This window comes from Schistocerca americana, chromosome 4 (genome assembly GCF_021461395.2).
Source record: "Schistocerca americana isolate TAMUIC-IGC-003095 chromosome 4, iqSchAmer2.1, whole genome shotgun sequence".
Taxonomy (NCBI): Eukaryota; Metazoa; Arthropoda; class Insecta; order Orthoptera; family Acrididae; genus Schistocerca; species Schistocerca americana.
The window spans coordinates 382,988,195-383,011,400 of NC_060122.1; the positions used below are offsets into that span (position 1 = coordinate 382,988,195).

General features: G+C 41.2%; 1 protein-coding gene across 3 annotated transcripts in view; it reads right to left on the bottom strand.

Moving 5' to 3' along the window:
- LOC124612734 (uncharacterized transporter slc-17.2-like) overlaps positions 1-23,206 on the bottom strand; it is a 507,667-nt gene that overhangs the window by 183,204 nt on the left and 301,257 nt on the right. For all 3 annotated transcript variants that reach the window (XM_047141112.1, XM_047141110.1, XM_047141111.1), the window contains one exon: positions 6,813-6,937. In XM_047141112.1, coding sequence (XP_046997068.1) covers positions 6,813-6,870 — 58 coding nt within the window. In that variant the 5' untranslated portion in view covers positions 6,871-6,937. The remainder of the gene's footprint in view (positions 1-6,812; positions 6,938-23,206) is intronic.

Here is a 23,206-nt window from a genome sequence, read left to right on the forward strand (position 1 = left end):
TATGTGATTGTTAAGTATGGAGCTATTGCATCAGAACACTCTGAAAGCAACCTGTTTTGTATACAGTCTGGACCAGAAGACTTGCTTTTATTAAGTGATTTAAGTTGCTTCACTACTCCGAGGATATCTACTTCTACGTTACTGATGTTGACAGCTGTTCTTGATTCGAATTCTGGAATATTTACTCATCCGTTTTTTGTGAAAGCATTTCGGAAGGCTATGTTTAGTTACTTTGCTTCGGCAGCACTGTCCTCGATAGTATCTCCACTGTTATCGCGCAGAAAAGGCACTGATTGTGTCTTGTCGCTAGCATACTTCACATACGACCAGAATCTCTTTGGATTTTCTGCCAGGTTTCGAGACAAAGTTGCTTGTGGAAACTATTATAAGCATTTTGCATTGAAGTCCTCGCTAAATTTCGAGCTTCTGTAAAAGATCGGCAATCTTGGAGATTCTGCGTCTATTTAAATTTGGCGTGTTTTTTTCGTTGTTTCTGCAACAGTGTTCTGACCCGTTTTGTGTACAAAGGAGGATAATCTCCGTCGTTTGCTAATTTATTTAGTACAAAACTCTTAATTGCTGCCGATACTATTCCTTTGAATTGATGCCGCATCTGGTCTACACTTATATTAATTTGGAAGGAGTGGAGATTGTCTTTCAGAAAGGCGTCAAGTGAATTTTTATCTGCTTTTCAGGTTTTAGGGGTTACAACATCCAATTTCGCTACAACAACCATGTGTGCACTAACACCTGTATCCGTTTTGATGCTTGTCATTAACTCAGGATTATTTATTGCTAAAAGGTCAAGTGTGTTTTCACAGCCGTTTACTATTCGCGTCTGTTCAGGAACAAACTGCTCGAAATAATTTTCAGACAATGTGTTTAGCACCATTTCTGATGATGTTTTATGCATACTTCCGGAATTAAACATGCATTTTCGCCAAAATGTCAAGGGTAAGTAAAGTCACCACCAACTGTAACAGTGTGAGTCGGGTTCGTATAAATGATTAGCGTTTGTACAACGTCAGTCCGCGGGTTCAAGGTCAACATCGATATCGTAGCAACACCATCTACCAATGAAATGTGCCTACGCCTCTAGTTATCGCTATACCGGAGGTAATGGATCAGTGTGACTTGGGCAGAGGTGAAGAATGGCTCGCAGACGTATGCGCGAACTGTACTGTAAAATCAATGAGTTTGAAACAGGGCACACTATTGGCACGAGAGTACGTGATACATCCATCCGGAAAGTTATTGCTCCTCATGTGGAACGAAGTGTTTCGGCAGTGCAACTGGTCTGGGAAGACGGTTAACGGAAGACCGAAGAACGCGAGGAGATGGATCAAGTCGCACCATCCAGACCAGCCCCCGAGAAGTTAGTTACCTCATCCGAATAGCATTGGCAAGACCGGTCTTCGTCCTCCTCGGCTCTGGGCAATCGTGAAACAGTGTAACACATTGTACGCTATCGGGGGTGACAGTCCATCGCCGTTTATTACGGCGTGGGTTACGTACGCGTCGTCCACTTCTCCGCCTACAATTAACGAATGTGCAGAAACATGGTAAAGGGCAATGGTGTATGGAAAGACGTCACTGGGAGCAGGAATAGCATCACATAGAGTTTTCGGCCGAGGATACGATCTGTTTGTTTGAAAATGAGGCCGCATTTTGGTTCGCCACAGGCATGGGGAGCGACATCACAGTGACTGCATTCGCACAAGACATGTAGTTCCAGCTCGATGCCTATGGGGTGCTATTGGATACTACCACAAATCACAGTTGGTGTCCAGGACACTGTGACCAGTGTGCTCTACGTGAACGACATGCTGCGTCCTGCAGCCATACCCTTTCTGCACAACACTCTGGGAACCATTTTTCAGCAATCTAATAGACAACCACATTTTGCTGCACGAACACATGCCTTCTTTGTGTCTCAGGATGTCAGCCTTTTGTGCGGGACCGCCAGATCAACAGACTTGCCACCTTTATCAAATGTGTGGGGTATGGTGAAACGACGGCTGCAGCGCTGTGACGCATTGCGGATCACCACAGCCCACCTTTGGAACCAGGAGAATGCAGCATTGACGGGTACACCGCAGGATGCTATTTGCGCCTTATAAGCGTCGATGCCATCACGCATGGAACAGGTTATCAGGGCCCATGGCGGACCCTGTGCCTGCTAGGCAACAGGACACATACTGAACCGAGATGACTGAAACGCTAATCATTTCTGCAGAACATACTAATGTACATGTTGTGTGAATATGAATGTCCTGTCTCTAGTCGTTGAAGGTGCTCTGTTTTTTTCTGAACATGAAAGTACATTAGAGGTAACTCAGATATTCCTCTTCTAAAATGAGAGGGCTGTGGCAGGGTTTTCGTATCATTTGGTCTTGCCTCCATGCATATAAAAAGGAAATTCTTGAAATCCTGACTTGGTAATATCAGAGCAACGCTGCAGTTGCTAGTCAGAATTCTTTATTTAGGCCTACTGCTGCATCGAGGTATAAAACTAAGGGAGGTGGCACTATAGGCTTAACTCTATGCGCCGCTTTGAAGCCAGAGTGGGCAGGGCCTGCCGCTATTTTAAGTGACCCAAAACATTAGCAGACTACAGTTTACGAATGCTTCTTGTTAATTATTTCTGTAGTGTGCGCGCAACATCTGTTTTAAATACTAAAAATTATGGAGCTTACACAAATAAAATTGTCAGGAAGGCAATTTCGAACATTTTTGTGTTCTGGAATGCATATTTGCTCTAGTAATACGACACAATCAGTGTGTCGTCATGGGGAAGTGCCACCGCGGTGAACTATGGGGGTATGAATGCAATGAACCTAATGTTTTGGTCTAGTTAACATGGGGGTCAACCTCCCTTGCATTTTTACCTCCATATACAGTTTTCAAACGCCAATTTTTAAATGTACTGGATTCCCAGACGATCCAGCCAGTAGCACCAGTCCTTCACTGCTTTGAAATGAATCCGTCGCTCAATTACGCTCCATCAACCTTTCCTGTTTTTACTATCTACGGCATCGTCGTCTTTCGTTCTTCCGTTTCAAAGAAAGCTGTGATTCGTCACTTGAGATAAAACAGAGCTAGTTCTCTCGTTGGCGTCTGCTAATCCCAGCGCAAACTCGAGTAACTATTCTAAGGAGTTAGTCGACAGACACGTAAAGGTCATCGAGATCGTAGAGTTGCCAGCACCAACGATCTGGAGGTACTTCTGGTAAAGCTGTCATGCTCTAGCGTTACTTTCGCGCGTTAGTGAGGATAACAAGAAGTGCTGACATCGTCTTTCTACGGCAAAGATGCCAGTTGGTTCCTCTTTGTTGGTCTACTGGTAGAATCTAACCGCTTTGCTACATTTGTATACCCCAATATGTCCGCTGATTTTGAGGAGTTAACAAACCACCACCCTTCGCACCTATAAGTACAAGAACAAAAACGCTTACCAAAACCAGATTTGAAGAAAAGAAGATTACATCTAAATCTACATCTATATTTCGCAAGTCGCCCCTTTGCGGTTTGTGGAGGAGGGCACCAGAAATTTGATCCCTTTCCTGTTGCATTCACGAATGGTGCGTGGGAAGAACGACTGTCGATGAACAAGCAAGTAACAGGTTACCTGATTATTAATAACAAAGAATAGGAAAGAAGGAAATATGAATAAACTTTGAAAGCCAGTGCCACAAAAGAAGGAAAAACGACCCTGTATAAAGCACGTCTGTTGAAAAGAAGGAAAAGTGAAGGCGGTTATTCAGCGTCGTCCTCAGCAACTGCGTCTTCAACACGGTGGACTACTAACTGTTGGGAGCCGGGTTCGATTCCGGGCCGGGTCGGAGATTTCCTCCGCTCGTAGGCTGATTGTTGTGTTGTCCTCATCTTCGTACCGATATAACAGACACTGAAATCGCCTGCAAGGCGTCACAAGACAATTCTAAGCCTTCGTAACAGGGTACGGCTTCACCCTAATGAATATTATGAACTGTCGAAACACACCGTTATATCATCTTTTCACTGTTGAGATAGCTGTATAGGCACGTCCCGAAAACAAATTTTTATACAGAAAAACCTGGTGCGTGGAATGAACGCCCCGCTTATGATACACATCAGTAACATAACCGTACAGATGGCGAAGGGAAGGCCGTTTGATAAGTGTGGTAAATTTCCATAAAATGAGAGTAATTGTGTAAAATAACACACCGGTTGTATGAGTGATTCCTGTAGAAGCTGTTAACAAAGCCTGAACTGTTGTCGTGCCATCTGAAGTGATTATTTTTGAAGACCATTCATTGTAATTAATTTAAGAATGAAGAGGAGGAGGAGGAGGATTAAGAGAATCAAATTGACGTCATCACACCAGAGATCATTGTAAGAATACATGACATCACAACGTAGGACCACCGATTGAAAGTGCGTGAGACAGATATCTCATTGGAACAAGTACACAACATCCTGAGCTAAAAAGCTCCATACACGTTAAGTATCGCAGTTTCCGACTATAAAAGCATCCGGATTGGTGTTACAACTCAGTGTAAGGTAATGCTTGGCGGACCCTCTTGTGAAAGTTTCTGTCTTGGGATAAAAGTGGGATCTATAATTACACACTGAAATTTAAACTGCTGTCAAAAGAATGGAATCACATAAGCAATATTGGGCAGAAGACGATAAATACCATTTTACTTGCTGGCAAGGTGATGCTCTTTGCTTTTTTGGAGTTCCCAGGGCGTAGTTGGGAAAGATTAGAATGATAACTGGGTTTTTTTGGAGTTCCCAGGGTGTAGTTGGGAAAGAGTAGAATGATAACTGAGGACTATTACTCTTCAATGTGGAATCATTTGAAACTTGAGCAGAATGAACTGCTAGCAATGTTAACACACACAACACTCGCATTGTTTCCTCATCCACTGTATTCTCCAGATTTTGTTTCACGTAATTTCTTTCTGTTCTTCAAGTTGAAACATTACTCAGTGCTAAGAAATTTGCATCAAATGAGCATTATTCCCATAAATGAGTGTTTATCGGAGTTCAACAAATTTTACAATGGAATGTACGATGGGGAGTTCAATACGTAATGCAACATATTATTTTCTCGGCCAATTCCGATTAAGAAAAGTGCTGAATTTGTTATGAGACATCATGGAATATTAAGGCTTCAGCCCTTATAGTTTCATTAAGTTCAGAAGGCAGCGGCGGTAAATGTCGCCTTCGAATTGGCGTCTATAACGAAGGTGCGTTTCAAGCAGGGAGGTTACTGACTATCTTTTGTCGGAAAACCAGAGCATCGCAAGTACTCATAGGCTCTTGCAGAATGTCTGCGGACGCCTGGCAGTGAACAAAAGCACTATGAGTCGTTGGCGACGCGTCTGTCGTCATAGGAGCAAGGTCATGCAGAAATGTCCGATCTTCTGCGTGCCGGCCGGCCGCACCCAGCTGTGATTCCTGCACTGTTGGTACGGGACACTCACATTCGAGGTGTCAAACACCTCGCTACACAACTGGACATCTTTGTTGGTAGTGCTGACACACTCGCCATCATTTGGGGTATTCAAAGGTGTTAACCACTGACTTCTCGCACCTTCTGATTTCCATCTGTTTGGCCCAATGTAGGATGCACTCTGGCGGAAGACGTTGGCTCCAACATCTATCATTAGAGTGGTACCAGGTGGGCATAGAGGCCTCTCTGTAAGGTGGTGTAAGACCATCAATTGAACGGTTATGTTGAAAAATAGTATATGTAGCCAAAAGAGTGAAGAATAAGATAGTGTACTGTAATCCTGAATAAAACCAACCTGGTATCAGAAAAAGAACATGTGTTGCAGTGCTTATTGAATGCCACTAGTAAAGACTGGAAAGTGACCGGATAATATTTAACTATGGGTAGGAACTGTAGAGAAGAGTATGGAGTGTCTTTTGTTCAAACATTTGTTAATGCTGTTTTATCAACTTATCAAACGACATTGGAATGAACTGGAAGAAATGGAAGAACTTTGCTACATAAGAAACAAGATTACACAAGACAGCCGTAGCAACGGACTTAAGGAACTGGCTGGTACAGGCGAAAGAAGACAGAGCGGTTTTGTGTGACCGTGTGTTTGTGGGTTTGTTGTCTTGTGTGTGTGTGTGTGTGTGTGTGTGTGTGTGTGTGTGTGTGTGTGTGTGTGTGTGTGTGTGTGTTTGTTTGTTTGTTTTAAGCGTTTCTCGCACAAGTACGTCTTGTATCCATCACTTAAGCTATCGGGACTTTTTGACATAACCTCAAACTATTTTAATTCACGAATATTTGTTGTTAATGGTCTATTTAATTAGAGAAGTACTAGCGAAATTCAACAATTTACTAACAGCAGGAGAAATTATCTGCACTACCCTTTGCCAACGACACAAATAGGAATGAAACACACGGCCCCAAAACTCTTTGAGAGTGTTCTCACTGTCATGGAATGACTGACAAAGAGAAGAATTTTTTATATTCAAATTAATGTTGATTTTACTCAACAGCTCCTCCAAAACCATAGAAAACTTCTTGAGTAGGCATTAGTAGTTAGTTATAAACATTTAAGTGGCTAGCATGTAATCACATGAACATATTTTCTTAAGAAGTGTGTGCAACTTTTCGGTAATCGACTTGTTTATCACGAGTGCCATTTAAGGGTCACATAATAACTAACTAGCCCACGAACGCTGTAAATAGTTCAGTAGATCTTGGAAAATATGATGGCCTCTATTACAAAATAGTAAACTTCAGGCTTATGGTGAACTGTGTGTACTTATGCTTAGCTCAGCCTCTGATGGATGACGTGGTGTCTCACCTTTCTCCACACTCGTCGTCGTCGGACGGTAAGGCGTCTCCCTGTAGACGCCCCCCATGGCGTCGCGAGGTTTTCCTCTGCTTCACGGGAACCACCGCCTTACTGCTGTATTGGCATCCGACACCCTGAAACAATGCAGAGAATCGGTAAACACTATCTAATTGAAGCCGCTTTCACATTCGTTATAGTACTGATACCTTCACTGTTAATCCATCTATTCGAGCCTGTGGCAGTGATAAGGCCCACCGACTGATATATGTTGTGTAGAATTTCGAGGTGCCGATAGTGGGCAAACGATATCATGATAAGGGCAGAGTCGTAGGACTAGGTGGAAAAGAAGGAGTCATATGTAAACTCTGGATGTTTTCCGTAAAGGTATGTATACCGTCACCAACCTCATGTCTAAATTCCAAGTTAGCTGCCTAGGAACGACCAGGAAAATTAAGAAAACGACAACTATAGATTCTCTGTCATTCTTTTCACTACAATAGACATTACTCGTTAGCTGATCAAATTTTTTTATTATCAGTGTACCAGCTTCAACGGATTAATCCGTAATCTTCAGAAGTCCGGTACAGGGCAAAATCATGTGTAATCCGATGTCAAACAACAATCGCCCGATTGTTATTTGACGTCGGATTACTCACGATTTATACCTGCATCAAACATCTGAAGATGATAGATTGATCTGTTGAACTCAGTAAAGTGAAATTAAAAATTTTCCTACACCTGACGACTGGTCGCTATTTTGGTGAAAGGAATACACATCGCAGCTGCTCAACAACAGCAGTGAATAAATTGGTAAATTTGCTCTGAATCATCAAGCTGTGGACTGACACCCCTAGTCTTAGGTCCGCTAGTCTATGTTTTCCAGTTGTTACTTGAATTTAATGTAAGTGCTACCATTTATTGTTTTTGTGCTGCGGGTTGTAGCGATAGTTTATGATTACGGATAAGTTTGTAACAAGACAGAAGAGGAAAATCGATTTTGATTCATTCGCTAACGTTTATGGTAAGTTGTATGTATTTAGTACTAGTCACCCAAACGAAAATGTTACGGCAAAGAACGTAGCCAGGATTTTGTCAAAAGATGAGGGGAGGGGGGTTACGATTCGGTAAAGAGGATCATAAAAAGACTAAACTTTTTGATTTATTCTTTAAATTTCCGTAAAGAACAATAAACCATTTTACCGACGACGACCTCGGAGTTTTCACTAAGCGGAGGTATAATCTCCTTACTTAGAAGTTCTGTATTTTGACAGGCCACTAAGAAGAAGTCATGCTCCAATCCCACTTCACCCCTCAACGTCAATTTACACTCTTCTTCTTTCAGTCTCGATTTGAGCTGAGGAACTGATCAAAAGCGGATGAGCCCTAATTTTTGGGACGCCTTGATTATTACCGATAGGGCTTTTGGAATATAGAGAAGTCTTTTCGACACAGACGCTAGGACAACGAGCAAACCAGAAATCATAGAACCTATAGATGTACTCAATCTAGTACTGTCACATAATTAGTTCTCTTTCAACAATAACATTAACAAGCAGGGCCTAGGACTAACGATAGGAAGCCCTCTCAGTGACTTAATAACTGAAATATTGTTCCAACAACACAACTGAAACATGTATCAACCGCACAGAAAATAAAATACAGTCACTAAATGATAACATCACAAGAAATGATAAATTTTATAAGAGATATGTGGATGACACCTAATTTATTGTATTTGATGGCACAGAAGATGAAGTGACAAACATTTTTAACAAATTCAATAGCCTACATAAAAATATTCAGTTCACCCTAGAACAAGAAAAGAACAACATCACACTTTTTCTTGACATGAAAATATCAAAACAGAACCGAAAGGTAACTTTAAATGTTTACAGAAAACTTACTGGCACTGACACCACTATACCAAACTTCTCTACACATCCGTCCTCCCACAAAAAAGCTGCTTATAGATAAATGCTGTGCAGAGCACACAAATTTCCACTGCAACATACAGAACTCGAACATGAAATAGAGACCATAATATATGCCGCAATAAACAATGGATATGATCCTTCACTTATTCATATTGTGTAACAATAGATAAGAAACAAACTGAACGAACAGCATCAAACTACACTCTCAGCTGACAAATGTCTAAAAATGCCATATCTTGGACTAGTATCTGAAAAATTAGCAAGACTATTCAAAAACACAGATGTAAATATCAGCTTCAGCACCAACAACAACAATAGTTGGAAGCTTATTTACAATATAGAACCACCTGATGCAAGTCTTGATGCATCTGGCATTTACAAAATTACCTACAGCCAACGCAATAAATACTATATAGGCCAAACAAGGAGAAATTTCAGAATTTGATTCAATGAACATTTAGACTGATACAGACTTGATAAATGTAACAAATCAGCGGTAGCAACTCACATTAAAGACACAGGACAACCCTTGGAAATCGAAAACCTTCTCGAAATCTTACACAAAACACGAAAAAGTAAAAGAATGGATATCATTTAAGAAATGGACATTTTTACTCACAATACAAAACATGAAGATAACATTCTTAATCCGACAACCGAATTCAAAAACTCAAAATTCTTCAACAGTCTTAAACCAGTTCTAACTCAATAGAATCAAGATTTGACAATGTAAATAAACGACTACAAATTTGTCAGTACCTAGAACATCGATACAAAATCTCGATAATCGATACTGACTCACATGCTACACGCCATCCATCTTGTATTAAGTGCGTAATGTTTACATGTATGTCGAAACAATTTGTGCACTGAATTACATCGGAAAACAGTGACAAAATACAAAGTGCAATAGGCCATCACACCAATGATGCAAGTGAAGTTACAAAGCGAAATAATCGTAAGTGATCAACTGCCATATAAAAGCCTTTCATACGACTTTCGCAACACACAACTGATGCAAAACTATTTGCATCCTATACAGGCTGTGATGTCATACATAACCAACAACAAGAAAAACCACCAGAAGACATCACTGGCATCGATTTCTGGCCATCCATTGCTCCCCTCCAGCACTCCCCCCCTCCCCTGAAAGCCACACCAGACACTACACTAACGAACAGTGGTTCAAATGGCTCTGAGCACTATGGGACTTAACATCTATGGTCATCAGCCCCCTAGAACTTAGAACTACTTAAACCTAACTAACCTAAGGACATCACACAACACCCAGTCATCACGAGGCAAACGAACAGTGGACAAAAAGTTCTAGATTAATTTAGTTTAAGACAATTTATTTTTAAGCAACATTTCTCCGTATGTATGTATGTATGTATGTATAAACACCTGACGATGAACGGAACATGTCAGAAACGCTTTTCATTATGTTAGATTAAACATAAAAAAATAAAAGTGATTGATAGCAGAAGTTGCCAATAAATAATTAACTGCCATATGTTGCATGAGCATCAATGAGATGTGTATTATCGTGTTTATTTGGTTTTCTAAAATCACTTATATTAAGTGGTGTCCAATCATTCTCTGTCAGTTCAATTCAATTGGGCACATACTTGTTATCTAAATGCTTCGGCGCGACCTCCATTCTGCAGCTATTATGCAACCATGTGCTGATAACAAGAACGTTGTCCCCAGTAATTGATAAATTTGATATTTTTCGTTAGATATTTTACACTAAACCTAGCATCCACTATTCTTAATATAAATATCAAGTTATCTTCACGAATTTTTTCAGCAGGCAAAGTAAGTTGTGATGCTGGTGCAACTTCGAAAGACGGTGGACTTGGTTTCACGAAAGTGTATGTATGTTTGCTGTATCATATTCAGCTACTATAATTTACAGAGTTGGTCTCACATCCCCCTGACGCAGAAGATGGCTATAAGCCAGGTCGCTAAAAACATTTATTATTGTTGAGATGTTAGAGATAATTTTGCATATTCTATTAAATTGAATTCCTCATTGCTCTGCCTGCTATTAATTGTTGCGCTCTTAAGTGTTAGCTACTCACGTAACTTCGTTTTATCTTATTGTAGTCAGACAGCGTTCATAAATGAAACTGCCTGCATTGGTCGAAAACTTTGTATGTGAAAGGACATAGCTTTTCAACCCACGGCATTTTAGGATTTACTTAACGCTAGTTATGCTGCGTTTAACCGAACTGGACGGTTAAAAACCGGCATGACTAAAGGTCGCTCTTACAGATATAACGTTAGCGGCGTTGTCTTTGTGTCGCAGTTACTGCCGCCCCAAAACAAAGCCGTAGCCAAAAGTAGAGTCCAGGGGGCCTGGACCCTCCCTGCCACCTACATGAAATTATACACGAACTATTTGTGTTGTTGTGAAACTGAAAGATAATTTAATTTTCAATCACACGAGGAAAAAAGAACACGCACTATCTATAATCATCAAAACTAATGATTGATTTAAACTATCTATACATCCATAGTACTATCGGCAATCGCCCGGCCCTGTTTTAGCCAAGGCCAATTGTTTGTCTTGTTTGAACTCAGTTTTTGTTTTGCTAACCATTCTGTTCTTACTTGCAGTTGAATTTAATGTAAGAGCTATAGTTTACTGCATCTGTGCTGTTGCGATAGTTTCTAATTATGGATAAGTTTGTACCATGACAGAAGAGCAATATCGATTCTGATTCATCCGCTAGCGTTATGGTAAGTTAAAAGTATGTAAGCACTCCTACAACAGCCTAATTACCTATTTACAGCAGTTTAATGTTAACACTGGATTCGTTATTTGGAGGCTGGCAGAAACTTTGGGCTTACAACACTTCAGTATTTCACAAGGCAGCGGAGTGGTAAATGTCATTACAAACAAAACTAAATTAAAATCACTGCCTAAGAATACACTCGGATTTGTCTGTGTCGTCCAAAAACCGAGTTGACCAACAGAAACATCGGCCAAATGGCAATGGTTTCATGTCTTTAAAAATTTTGCTCAGCATTCTATCATTACTATCCTAAACAGCAAAACATTGCCCAATCGGGGTTACGTGCGCGATACTCATTTATGAAAACCAGTTCCGATATGCAGCGTTGGGGTGAGGTTTGTGGAGAGCGTAAGAGGTGCGGGATGACAAAACATTCTTTATTTCGTTCGTTTCTAAAAGATTTTTTTTCAGCCTGCTTGATTTCGGCGGAACCGACTGTACTCTGCATCCCTACCCCCCCCCCCCCCCCCCCCCCACCACCACCACCTCTTTCGTCCAAAATCTATTTGCGCTCTTATAATACAATAGTAACTGAACCCAGCAGTTGCATGCACAATTAAATCTTAAAATATGCATGCATCCACACAATATCAAATGACGAAACGTGCACAATAAAAGGAGAAACATGCAATGTCAGAATGCAAATCTTTTTTGTGACGCTTTTATTTTATTTTAAAACAATTTTTTTTTTCTAAATTCTCTACCGACCTTGGGTAGCTATGCGTGTTGGGCCGCTGAGCTAGCAATCCCTGCCTTCGGGAGGCATCCCCCAGCAAACTTGAAAATTGTTTACTGAGGCTTCACAATGTAGGAAAATGCCGGTGTTGGTCCCTTAATGTAGGCCAAAGCCAATTCCTTCCAAATACCTTTCCTTCTTTAAAGATTCCTAGTTCCTTCAAGATGCAGCCCCACTGCTTAAATGAAAATAGCTCCATCGAGGACGAGCCAAGCATTCCATTGGAAACTCCCTGCACTAAAAGCCATACGATAAATAATATCCAAAATTCTCCTCAACATGCTTAAATGAGGAAGTTTGGGAAAGTGTAACGTTGAATAATTCCGTATCCCTTGCATTTTCGCCGGCCGCTGTGGCCGAGCGGCTCTAGGCGCTACAGTCTGGAACCGCGCGACCGCTACGTCACAGGTTCGAATCCTGCCTCGGGCATGGATGTGTGTGATGTCCTTGGGTTAGTTAGGTTTAAGTAGTTCTAAGTTCTAGGGGACTGATGACCTCAGAAGTTAAGTCCCATAGTGCTCAGAGCCATTTGAACCTTGCATTTTCGCTACGAAAAGAGATCTCTATATTCTAAAAGCACTATTGGTAATAATCACGGCGTCCCCAAAAATTAGCGCTGACCCGCTCCTGATCGTAAGTGATCAACTGTCATATAAAAGCCTTTCACACGATTTTCGCAACACACAACTGATGCAAAACTATCTGCATCCAATACAGGCTGTGATGTCATACATAAGCAACAGCAAGAAAAACCAGCAAAGACATCACTGACATAGATATCCGGCCATCCACTGCTCCCCTCCTCCAGAAATGCCTCACGAGCCACTACAGTAACGAACAATGGACAAAAAGTTCTAGGTTAATTTAGTTTGTGACACTTTATTTTTCTCTGTATTTTTCTCTGTATTTATGTAGGTATGTATGTATGTATGTATAAACGCCTAATGAACAGAACATGTTCGAAACGCGTTGTATCATGTTTGATTAAATATTAAAAAATAAAAGTGACTGGTAGCAGAAATTACAAATAAATAATTATCTCACACAGTCATGCTTCACAAACGCAGCCACTATGGCCGAAAATAAATAAATAAATAAATATGGCAGTTACGTTCAAATACGTTACTGTACACTAAGATGACAGAAGTAATGGGTTAGACAGCGTTATGCACAAAACAGATGGCGGCAATATCGCGTACACAAGGCATAAAAGCACAGTACATTGGTGGCGCTGTCATTTGTACTCAGGTGATTCACATGGAAAGGTTTCCGGCGTGATTAAAGGCGCACGACACGAATTAACAGACTCTGAACGCGGAATGGTACTTGGAGCTAAATGCACGGGACATTCCCTTTCCGAAATCGTTGTCGAAAGTGTGTCGAGAGTTCCATTCAGGCATTACGTTTCACCACGACGAACCAGTGGCCGACAACCTCCACTTAACGACCGAGAGCAGCAGAGGTTGTGTAGCGTTGTCAGTGTTGTGTGTGTATGTGGTTGGGGATCCTATGGGCGCCCAACGGCGAGGTTACCAGCACCCTTGTCAGTGTTAACAGAGAACCAACTACGCGTGAAAAAACCGCAGAAATCAATGTGGTACGCACGCCGAACGTATCCCTTAGGAAAGTGCGATGGGATCTGGCGATAATGGGCTACGGTAACAGACGACCGACGCAGGTGCCTCTGCTAACAGTACAACACCGCCCGCAACGTCTCTCCTGGGCTCGTGACCATCAGCTGGACACTAGACGACTGGGAGACCATAGTCTGATAGATGGGTCCAGGTTTCATTCGGCAAGAGCTGATGGTAGGGTTCGAGTGTGGTGCACACCCACGTAGCCATGAACCCGAGTTCATGCAAGCTGGTGGTGGCTCCATCATGGTGTTGGCTGTGTTCACATGGAACGGACTGATGGACTGGGTCCTATGGTCCAAATGAACGATCATTCACTGGAAATGGTTATGTTCGGCTACTTCGACACTATCTGCAGCCATTCAAGGATTTCGCGTTCTCAAGCAACGATGGAACTTTTGTGGAGGACAATGCGCCATGTCAGAGCACTCTGGACAATTGGAGAGAATGGTTTGGTCACCCAGATCGCCCGACATGAATCCCATCGGGCATTTATGGACTGTAAACGAGAGTTCAGTTGGTGCACAAAATCCTGCACCGGCAATACTTTCGCAGTTATGGACGGCTACAGAGGCAGCAAGGCTCAATATTTCTGCAGGAGACTTCCAAAGCTTTTTTGGGTCCGTGACACGTCGAGCTGGCGCACTAAGCCAGGCAAAAGGGGGTCTGGCACGATATTAGGAGATATCCCATGACCTTTGTCACTTCACCGTACAAACAGAAACTCCATGCAAATCAAAAACCATTTAGGAAGCTGGACTGGGGGGAAGAGTGACTGAAATGACAACAAAACTCTTTGAATTCACTGACTATGAACAGATTCTGCAGCGAGGCTCGAAGCTATTACTCTCACATAGAAGAAAGAATCGGTAAGGGCGAGTGAAAATCAGGTCTACTCGTTGTAGCCGTAACAGCTTCGCAACATGAAGTAATGAAAACTTAACGATGACATGCAAGTACACCATAAACGAATAACGGAATAGAAGTACAGATTTGCACTGCACATGCAGAATCCATTTACTTGAAAACAGCTCAACAAACAGAAACTCAGCGACAAGCCACTTCAACGGAACGCCACTTAACACATCAAAACAGAGTGTATTTGAAAACAAGACCCTGCGTACTCTGTGATCGGGTAGCGTTCCAATTGGCCCGTACGAACAGAAGTGCCCAGAACATGCTTTCTTCAAACCTCAGAGACTAAACAAAGATACTAGTGTTCGTAGTCGTTAGTAGGTACAGAATCATCTTTGTCGTACTCCAGAAACTGTTGGTTTATGAAATAAATGATCTTTTGTGTGACGTCATAAGCGAGTGACTGCGTGTGAGATCGCTCTCTAAGTTTTCATATATTTATAGGTTTGAGATACATATTTTAACGGTTTTTGTGATAATATTTACTATATAAGTGACGTATTAGTGGTTTCTTCATTCACCTCTGCCTTTCTTGTGTTGTGACCTGATATTTGTGAGTGTTTCGTATCGAGCAACTTAACCTCTTGCCTGTGTTTACATTCCGCGCTGACCAGTTGCAGCTGTAGCGGCGTATCGAAAGCTAAGTACTAATTAATTGTTTGTGCATAGTGGTTTATTTAGGAACTTTAGTAGACTTCAACCGGTGTTCTTGGTGTTTTCTGGTGAAATAATTTCAGAAGAACCTTTTGGGAACTGTTTTCAGCTTCGTTACCGTGTCGATAGACGTTTGATTCTCTTTCTGTATTAGTCTTTTGTGATATTCACATTTGTTGTTTATTAATACTGTTAGTGATAGTAGTTACTTCCCTTGTAGAGTAAGTTTGTGATTATTGTAGTCAGGTTTTTAACATCTTCTTATTGTAGTAGCGGAACTTAGAAAAAGTAAAATTTTACCATGAGTGAGAAGTGTGGGCTTTGCCGTAGGTTCGTGAGTAGTGGATTGCGGTGTGAGACTTGTTCGAAGTATTTTCACTGGGGGGGAATGCAGTGGGGAAGCCAGTGGGCATTCTGGTGAGATCCTCTCCTGGAACTGCAGTTTATGTAGCAAGAGTAAGTTGATAGAGGAGCAGGAGCGTAGGATCTGTGCCCTTCAGGTGCAGTTGAAAAACGCACAGGAGGAGCTAGATAGGATGAGGAGGGTGAAGGGGGTTGGGGAATGGGAGCAGGCTGTTGGCAAGAGATCTGCTAGGAGAAGAAGATGTTCAGATAGTTTTACTATTAGTGTTTACAATAGATATGACCAACTGTCAGAGTCTAGTGGAGAGGAATCTCTAGTAGCTGTAGATGTAGGAAGTATGCAGCAGACCTCAGTAGTTACTGTGCGTAGAACGGTTGCAAAGTCGAAGAGGATGAAGAACGTTCTGCTGTTAGGTAGTTCTCATGGCAGAGGTGTAGGCCAGCAGTTGCAGGAAGTGCTGGGGAGTGAGTACCAGGTCACCAGCATTGTGAAGCCTAATGCAGGGTTGGCTCAGGTGACTGTCAACATAGGGGGGTTATGTAGGGATTTTACTAAAGAGGATCAGGTAGTGATTGTGGGTGGGGCTGGTAATAGTATTGATAGGGATGGGGAGTATAACATAGATGGTGACCTGGAAAAGATAGCCACTCAGACTGGCAACACGAATGTGCATTTCGTGGAACTGTTTCAGCGTCACGATCGGCCTCATCTTAATACAGCCGTCAGGCGTAATAACATGAGACTTGGTGGTGCGCTGATGACAGAAAGCATGGGTCACATTTCAGTGGTGTCGGTGGAGTCTATCAGCAGGACGGGTTTCACTAGACATGGCCTGCACCTCAACAGGTATGGGAAGGGGAGGTTGGCACAGCTTATAGGTGACAGCATAGGTGGGGTTGGTGGGAGCACTCATGGGAAAATTCCTGCAGTAGTGGGTGTTAGAGATGCACCTTTTTTAGACTGAAGTCAGGTATCCCTGCTTAAGGGAAGTCTCTATAACAAGGGAATCACTTTTGACAAAGCTTAGGTATCCGAGTAATGAGGGAATTAGTATACGAGGTGCGGCTAGAAAAAAACCGGACTGATGCTGGAAAAAACATTTATTTACAATTATTTACAATTTCATGTTATCTCCTTCAATGTACTCTCCTCCTTGGTCTCTACACCGCTCCATACGAATTTTCCACTGTTCATAGCAATGCTGCAGATCATTTTCGGTAAGTCCATACATTACTTCCGTCGCTTTTTCTTTTACTGCTTCAACAGTCTCAAATCTAGTTTCTTTCAAAGCTGACTTGACTTTAGGGAAAAGAAAAAGGTCACAGGGGGCCAAATCAGGTGAGTAGGGTGGATGATCTAAGATGGGAATGTTGCGTTTTGCCAAAAACGTCTTCACTGACAACGCACTGTGAGCTGGGGCATTGTCTTGGTGAACGATCCATGACTTTTTTCTCCACAAATCGTTCCGTTTTCTCCGCACTCGCTCACGTAGGGTAGCCAGGACGCTAATGTAGTAATGCTGATTCACTGATGGTCCCTCTGGTACCCAATCAATGTGCACAATCCCTTTGATGTCAAAAAAAAACAATCATCATTGCCTTGAATTTCGATTTTGACATTCGTGCTTTTTTTTGTCGTGGAGAACCAGGAGTTTTCCAATGCATCGATTGGCGTTTAGTTTCGGGATCGTAAGTAAAAAACCACGATTCATCGCAAGTAATAACATTTTGTAAGAAGGTGGGATCACTTTCAATGTTTTCCAGGATGTCAGAACAAATCGTTCTTCGGCGTTCCTTCTGTTCAATTGTGAGACACTTTGGAACCATTTTTGAACACACTTTGTTCATGTTGAAACTTTCATGAAGAATCTGCCTAACACCTTCCTTGTCAACTCCTGTTAACTCAGACACTGCTCTGATTGTTAAACGACGATCTTGTCGAACAAGTTTACCGATTTTTTTCAATGTTTGCATTTGTTTTTGCTGACAATGGTCTGCCAGTGCGATTGTCATCACTGGTGTCTTCGCGGCCATCTTTAAATCGTTTAAACCACTCAAACACTTGTGTTCGCGATAAACAATCATCGCCGTACACTTTTTGTAACATTACAAACGTTTCACCTGCAGATTTTCCTAGTTTGAAACAAAATTTGATGTTAACACGCTGTTCTTTCTGTACACTCAACATTTTCCGACGCACAGACAAAACGTCAACTACTTAAAACAGACGCCACGGGCAGACTGAGTGCAGGAGGCAGATGAAACTCTAGCAGTAGGCGGAGCGAGAGTCACGTGACAGGCCACGCGACTTTCAGCCTTATTGCATTCGTTTTATTGTTTCACCAGTACTAGTTCAGTTTTTTTCTAGCCACAACTCGTATTTCACCAAAATATACAAGGTATTAGAGATAAAGTTAGTGAACTGCTTATAGATGTTGACTCTGAAATTGTTGGTATATCTGAACACTTCTTAAATAAGGAGATAATTCAGAGGCTTCCTTTACCAGGATACAGGTTGGCTGGCAGCTTTTCGAGGAGCTCTTTGCGGTGTGGGGGAGTAGCCATGTACGTGAAAAACGGTATCCCATTTGAGTCAATTGATGTTTCAAAATACTGCACTGAAAAGGTGTTTGAATGTTGTGCAGGTGTGGTTAAATTTAGCAGAGCTAAACTTCTAACTGTTGTTATTTATAGATCCCCAGACTCCGATTTCACAACATTTTTGCTAAAGCTAAAGGAGGTTCTTGGTTCACTTTATTGGAAATACAAAAAGTTAGTTATATGGGGTGACTTCAATATTAATTGTATAAGTGATTGTGCAAGGAAGAGGATGCTGGTAGACCTCTTTAATTCATATAATCTTATACAAACCGTATTCTTTCCAACGAGAGTGCAAGGGAACAGTAGAACAACCATAGACAACATTTTTGTTCATTCCTCATTACTAGAAGGGCATTCTATTAGCAAAAAGGTGAATGGCCTTTCAGATCATGATGCACAAATTTTAACTTTAAAACATTTTTGTGCTGCAACACGTGTTAAATATAGTCATTAGCTGTTCAGGAAAGCTGATCCAGTTGCTGTAGAGACCTTTGTAAACCTTATAAAGGAACAAGAGTGGCAAGATGTTTATAGCGCTGATACAGTAGACGATAAATATAATGCTTTTCTCAAGACTTTTCTCATGCTCTTTGAAAGTTGCTTTCCGTTAGAACGTTTAAAACAGGGTACTAGCACAAACAGGCAGCCTGGGTGGCTGACTAGAGGGATAAGAATATCTTGTAGAACAAAGAGACAATTATATCAAAACGTAGAAACAGTCAAAATCTAAATCCAGCAGCCCATTACAAACAGTATTGTAAGGTGCTTAAAAATGTTATTAGGAAGGCAAAAAAGTATGTGGTATGCAGATAGAATAGCTAAGTCTCAGGATAAAATTAAAACCATATGGTCAGTCGTAATGGAAGTTGCTGGTCTGCAGAGACAGGTCGAGGATATAGAATCAGTGCGTAGTGGGAATGTCCGTGTTACTGATAAGTCGCATATATGTACAGTATTTAATAATCACTTTCTGAATATAGCAGGTGAACTAAATAGAAACCTAGTCCCAACCGGGAATCACATAGCGCTCTTAGAAAAAAGTGTTCCGAAACTGTTACCTGAAATGCTCCTCCATGATACTGACAAGAGGGAGATTGAGTTAATAATTAAATCACTAAAGACCAAGAACTCTCATGGATATGACGGGGTATCTAGCAGAATATTGAAGTGTTGTTCTATGTATGTTAGCGCAGTACTTAGCTATATCTGTAACTTTTCCTTTAGGAGTGGTCGGTTTCCTGACCGATTAAAGTACTCGGTAGTGAAGCCACTTTATAAAAAGGGAGACATTGATAATGTTGACAATTTTAGACCTATTTCTATGCCATCGGCGTTTGCTAAAGTTATCGAGAAGGTTGTATATACAAGGTTACTGGAGCATTTAAATTCACATAATTTGCTGTCAAATGTTCAGTTTGGTTTTAGAAATGGTTTAACAACTGAAAATGCTATATTCTCTTTTCTCTGTGAGGTTTTGGACGGATTAAATAAAAGGTTGCGAACGCTAGGTGTTTTCTTTGATTTAACGAAGCCTTTTGACTGTGTTGACCACAAAATATTATTGCAGAAGTTGGACCATTATGGAGTAAGGGGAGTAGCTTACAATTGGTTTGCCTCTACTTTAAGAACAGAAAGCAGAGGGTAATTCTCCGCAATATTGAGAGTGGCAGTGATGTTCAGTCCCAATGGGGCACTGTTAAGTCGGGCGTTCCCAAAGGGTCGGTGCTGCGGCCATTGCTGTTTCTCATTTACATAAATGATATGCCTTCTAGTATTACAGGTGATTCAAAAATATTTCTGTTTGCTGATGACACCAGCTTGATAGTGAAGGATCTTGTGTGTAATACTGAAACAGTAACAAATAATGTAGTTCATGAAATAAGTTCGTGGCTTGTGGAAAATAATTTGATGCTAAATCACAGTAAGACTCAGTTTTTACAGTTTCTAACTCACAATTCAACAAGAACCGATATTTTGATCAGACAGAATAGGCATATTATAAGCGAGACGGAACAGTTCAAGTTCCTAGGCGTTCGGATTGATGGTAAGCTGTTGTGGAAAGCCCATATCCAGGATCTTGTTCAGAAGTTAAATGCTGCTTTATTTACCATTAGAACAGTATCTGAAATAAGTGACACTTCAACACGAAAAGTAGTCTACTTTGCATATTTTCATACGCTTATGCCGTATGGTATTATTTTTTGAGGTAATTCTTCTGATTCAAAAAGGGTATTTTTGGCTCAAAAACGGGCTGTTTGAGCTATATGTGGTGTAAGTTCGAGAACCTCTTGTCGATCCCTATTCAAAAATCTGGGAATTCTGACATTGCCCTCACAGTATATATTTTCTTTAATGTCGTTTGTTGTTAGCAATATTAGCCTATTCCCAAGAGTTAGCAGCTTTCACTCAGTTAATACTAGGCAGAAATCAAATCTGCATGTAGAATGCACTTCCTTGACTCTTGTGCAGTAAGGAGTGCAGTATGGGTTCAAATGGCTCTGAGCACTATGGGACTTAACATCTTAGGTCATCAGTCCCCTAGAACTTAGAACTACTTAAACCTAACTAACCTAAGGACATCACACAACACCCAGCCATCACGAGGCAGAGAAAATCTCTGACCCCGCCGGGAATCGAACCCGGGAACCCGGGCGTGGGAAGCGAGAACGCTACCGCACGACCACGAGATGCGGGCGAGTGCAGTATTCTGCTGCATCCATTTTCAATAACCTACCACAAGAACTCAAAAATCTTAGCAGTAGCCCAAACTCTTTTAAGTCTAAACTGAAGAGTTTCCTCATGGCTCACTCCTTCTATTCTGTCGAGGAGCTCCTGGAAGAGCTAAAAAATTAAGCAAATTCCAGTGTTACATTGTTGATTTTCTTCATTTAAACTTACGACTTGTTACCTGAATATGTTTTTATATATTTCATTTTATCTGTTTCTAATATCGTGTTATAATTTCATGTATTGACTCGTTCCATGACCATGGAGACTTCTCCTTAATTTGGTCCCACGGAACAATAAATAAATAAATAAAAATGAATCAATAAAACACAGTAACAAAATCAAGCACTGAAAGTACCTATTTAACAGGTAACTTTCAGACTTTTGATACTTTTAATCATAGTGCATCTACAGACCCGACAGTATGTCATGAACTTCTCTGAATTAATTGTGCTAGAACGGTCTGTATTCGCTGGGTGTTAGAGACTATTCCCATTCTACGTAATAAAATGAAACACCTACAGCTATCATATTTGTGTTATTTGATTATATTGCAATCACTTTCGGTGACTCAATACACCATCTTCAGACCTTAACTGACGCTGAGAGGGTTGACACCAATTGCATACACGATCCCATCAGTGACCAACAACTATGAACTGACTTCCGCAGTATACTCGAACAGCTATGTTTATTCAGTAAGTTGGTAATTGATGGTTGCAGACACAACATTGCTTTTAAGTATTCTACGGAAGCCAGTTGATACAAGGTGGCCACTGATGGGGTTGTGCAAATGACTGGAAATCACCCCCTCAGTGTCAGTTAAGACCTTGAAGATGGTGTACTGAGTCACCGAAACTGATTGCATTATAACAAAATGACCGCTGTAGGTGCTTCATTTTATTACGTAAGCGAACGGCCGAACTGCCGCAGTCCAACTATTGGAAAGATGGAAATACAAAATCTGTTCCCATTCTTCTTGGCCTCGCCTGGTAAGCAGCACGAACAAATATGTAACATGAGGCTACAAATATGAAATCAGATTACTCTCAATCCTAAAGAGCTTTTTGTAGTAGAATATTAGCAAGTGAATATTGTCAACCTTAAATTTGTACTTAAGGCTGTAATAATTTTAAGCAAGGGCATTTTATTAGATTCCACAGGAAGTGTTGTATTTCAGCTCCTTACTTCCAGTAGAAAGCAATAACACATATAAAAGAACTTCTCTTCCAATGACACGGATTTGAGCTACTTTGATTAATCTGGTCTCAGCGTAAGAATACAGTTCAAGGTCGAAAAAGAGTCGGGCATGAATACGACATATAGTTCGTTAGCCAATGACCATTATCCATCCTTTTCTGTAGGTTCTTGCGTTACGAATTTGTCCGTCTCCAGTCAGTCGAGATAAAGACAAAATATAAAAACTCTCTCTGAAGCTCAATGAGACAGGTTTCTTCGAGTGCAATTAGTTTAGACAAGTTTATGTAAGTCCCTGACAATTCCAGCTATAAGCACCAATATAAAACTTTACTAATGAAGTAGTGCGAGCAGTTTCAATTTTGTTTTACTATGTAAATTGCTGGGTGAAACTCATATTAATGTCGAACGCTGCGGTGAGAAACGTGAGTACTATACAGAGATATTTTGCTCTCGACCTTGGTCTGATTATTTTCGTAACGGTCTGTGCCTTAACGACAGTCACTAAAACATGAAGTTATCCTGCAAGATGGCTGAGAGTCCTTCAAGAGGGATGTTTAGTCGCCGTTTGCAAGTTGTTTCAATTGGTCGCCCATTCGGTGACTTGTGCGTCTTTAACCTACCAGACTAACGCTACCGGGGAAATGGGACCTACAGATAACCCGTAATCCGACCAAACAACGTAGCTTTCCTGTCATATTTTCAGATCATTCAGAGATCAAGAATAGCGTAAAGGCAAACTGAAGAAATTCCGGTGTCTGACCGGGATTCGATATCATGAACCCATAGCCTGCAGGTTAGCACTTTACCACATTTTTTGTCGTTCTGCCTATATGTCTGT